The 3,296-nt window shown below is 35.9% G+C and overlaps 1 protein-coding gene across 1 annotated transcript in view; it reads left to right on the plus strand.

The window, feature by feature from the left end:
* The window catches only part of csgalnact1a (chondroitin sulfate N-acetylgalactosaminyltransferase 1a), a 54,747-nt gene extending 53,034 nt beyond the window's left edge, over window positions 1-1,713 (plus strand). The window contains exon 8 of the mRNA XM_016557586.1: window positions 1,237-1,713. Coding sequence (XP_016413072.1) covers window positions 1,237-1,526 — 290 coding nt within the window. The 3' untranslated portion in view covers window positions 1,527-1,713. The remainder of the gene's footprint in view (window positions 1-1,236) is intronic.
* The last annotated feature ends 1,583 nt before the right edge of the window (window positions 1,714-3,296 follow it).

Raw genomic sequence — 3,296 nt, forward strand, 5'->3', positions numbered from 1 at the left:
AACATTTATTATTATTATCAATGTTGAAAACAGTTGTGCTGCTCCATATTTTTGTGGAAAAAGTGATCGATTTTTCAGGATTTTACTCTTTACTATCACTTTTGATCAATTTAATGAATCCTTGCTAAATAAAAGTATGAATTAATTTATTTAATAAAAACCATCTTACTGACCTCAATTTTTTTTTATTAGTAGTGTAAATAGGAAATACAAAATGAACAAATATCCAAATTCCTGGACAAAACTACAGGAACAGCTGTTTGTCCTGAGGGAAGTCCAAGCTTCCCTTTAACAACAACAGGAGATGTGTGTAAACAAAGTGTTTATTCAACATTTTCAATAAATAGGAGCTATTTTTGCATGATCTGGTGCTAGATCCACAAAACATTCTCACCCCAAAGAATTAGAAATCTGTTATCATTTACTGCAGTTCTTTCTTTTCCGGAAAACAAAAGAAGATATTTTGAAGAAATGGAGCGTAGCGATAGTTCTGGCAGGCCATGTTAGTCAAGCTCGCATCAGCTGACACTCAGCTGATCCACGTCTACCTATGGGATCACGACACCAATCATAATTCCCTTCATAAGGTCCCTTCAGTCATTATACAGCAGCTATCGCTTCACTCAAGAACTAATCACCCACCTCCATCCCCAGCTCCTCCTCTCGTCCAGTCAGGACTTGGCAGTGAATATATCATTGAATCAGACCACTGGTCCAGAACAGAACCATTCCCCCAACCTAAAATGTATGCTAATCGTAAGTTATATTAACGATAGTGGTCCTGACAGAACGTTAGTAACCAAACAGTTTTGGTTCCCATTGACTTTCATTGTATGGTCAAAAATTATAATGGAAGTCAATGGGAACAAACATGTTCTTCAAAATAACTTCTTGTGTGTTCCGCAGAAGAATTAAAGTCATGAAGTAAAGATGAATAAATAATGACAAAAATTAAATTTTTGGGTGAACTATGCCTATAAGAATAGTAGAATACATGTTGAGGTTATCTGACAACATTTTTACAGTGCATACTGAACGTCGAGTCTGTGAGGGAACAAACAGTTGTAATAATTGCATGTAATTATTTTAATAGTATTTTATAATGATTTCAGTATCTTGAGAAAGATAAATGCATTAAATGCTAGAGCTCCACCTCCGTACTGCTTGAGTTAATCCATGAAACGACATAATGTTCACGGTCATTACACACATTCTGACTGTCTCCTCCTCTTGCAGGTGGTTTCGATGTGGACATTAAGGGCTGGGGCGGCGAGGACGTCCACCTGTACAGGAAGTACCTCCACAGTAACCTGCTGGTGGTGCGCGCCCCGTCCCGCGGCCTCTTCCACCTGTGGCATGAGAAGCGCTGCGCTGACGGATTGCCCCCGGACCAGTACAAGATGTGCATGCAGTCCAAAGCCATGAACGAGGCCTCGCACGGCCAGCTGGGCATGCTGCTCTTCAGACACGAGATCGAGGCGCACCTCCGCAAACAGAAGCAGCGGAGCAGAGCTAAAAAACCTTGATGGATGTCACCTCTTCTTTATATGCTCTTAAAGGGACAGTTGGCGCAAAAATGAAACAATTACGAAGCCTCATGACATTTGACGTCGTTTGTTCTGTGGAAGCAGAGCTCTGGTGGTTTTTTCACCGAATATTGACTGAAGCTTCGAAAAAGCACCATAAAATCATTAAAAAGTAGTGGTGTCAAACGAGTAATTGCGATTAATCGCATCCAAAAGAAATGTTTTTGTTTACATAATGTATGTGTGTGGGCTGTGTATATTTATTACACACATACAGTATATATTTTGAAAATATTGACATGTATATATTTATATTCATATAATTTATATTATATATAAATATCTTAAAAATATAAACAACATATTTCTCTTAAATATATACGTGCATGTGTGTGTATTTATATATACATAATAAATATATACAGTACACACGCATATATTACATAAAAACCTCAACTATTTTGGATGAGATTTATCATGATTAATCATTTGACCGCACTATTAAAAAGTGTTCCACATGAAGCCCAGTATTATGTTAATGAGAAAAGTTTTGAAGAATTGAATCTTTTTATTGAATCACAGCACAGAACCAGTTTGAATGATTTGTTCATGAATCAGACTGATCTGCGATTTTGACTCTGAAATGTTTTTTAGTTTTTTTTTCAAATGTATTGGTTTAGAAGTTCTGGAATATAGTATAAAAATAAGTACACTGCCGTCCAAATGTATTTGAAATAATTCTGACTTTTTTTTTATGTTTTCCAAAGAAGTCTCTTGTGCTTACCAAGTCTCCATTTATTTGATTTAAAAATACAGTAAAAGACATAATGTTTCAAAAGATTTATATTTCAAATAAATGCTGTGCATTGAACTTTTTATTCCTCAAAAAGTCCTGAAAAAATGTATCGGGGCTTCCACAAAAATATTAAGCAGCATAAACAGCTTCAACATTGATACTAATAAGAATCATTAATAATAATTGACAATAACTGAGAACCAAATCAGCATATTATTATGATTTCTGAAGGATCATGTGACACTGAAAACTGGAGTAATGATGCTGAAAATTCAACTTTGTGTCAAATACATTTTAAAACATTAAAATTGAAAACAGTTATTCTGAATTGTAATAATATATCACATTATTACTATTTTTACTGTATCTTTGATCAAACAAATTCAGCCTCGGTGAGTATAAGAGACTTCTTTAAAAAAAAAAAATCGTAATTAATCCCAAATGTTTGATTGTTAATCGCATGGAAAAGAGCATCCTGTGCATTCTTCAGAAGTTCTCCTTTAATGTTTCACAGAGGAAAGAAAGTCATTTGGTTTGGCATGACACTAGAGCGAGTAAATGATGACAGAGTTAATTTATGTTATGCATGAGAGGGGAAGTGAAGAAATGATACAGTACTGCCTTCAGTGAAGAGCCGGTTTTAGTCCAACTGAAGCACGCACAAATGCGAACCCAAACACTGAGATAACCAAGAGACGCCACAGGAACAGAGCAGCAGACAGACATTCCCTCAAGACAAGATAGTCATGTGGGGGTGTGCAGTAAAGGACCTTCAAGTCTCTTTGGAGTGATACAATATGATCCACAGTATTATAGAGATGCAGCACATGATGAGCCTGTAATGCACTTCACTGATAAACTGCTGTCTTTCAGAAAGCGTTCTGTACTATACCAACTGCTACAAGTGACATTTAGACGAGACTTTGTTTCAGCCTTTTTTTTTTTTTTTTGAATACAAGAGGGAAAATGCCTTA

Source organism: Sinocyclocheilus rhinocerous, unplaced genomic scaffold (genome assembly GCF_001515625.1).
Source record: "Sinocyclocheilus rhinocerous isolate Xijiao unplaced genomic scaffold, SAMN03320098_v1.1 scaffold287, whole genome shotgun sequence".
Lineage (NCBI taxonomy): Eukaryota > Metazoa > Chordata > Actinopteri > Cypriniformes > Cyprinidae > Sinocyclocheilus > Sinocyclocheilus rhinocerous.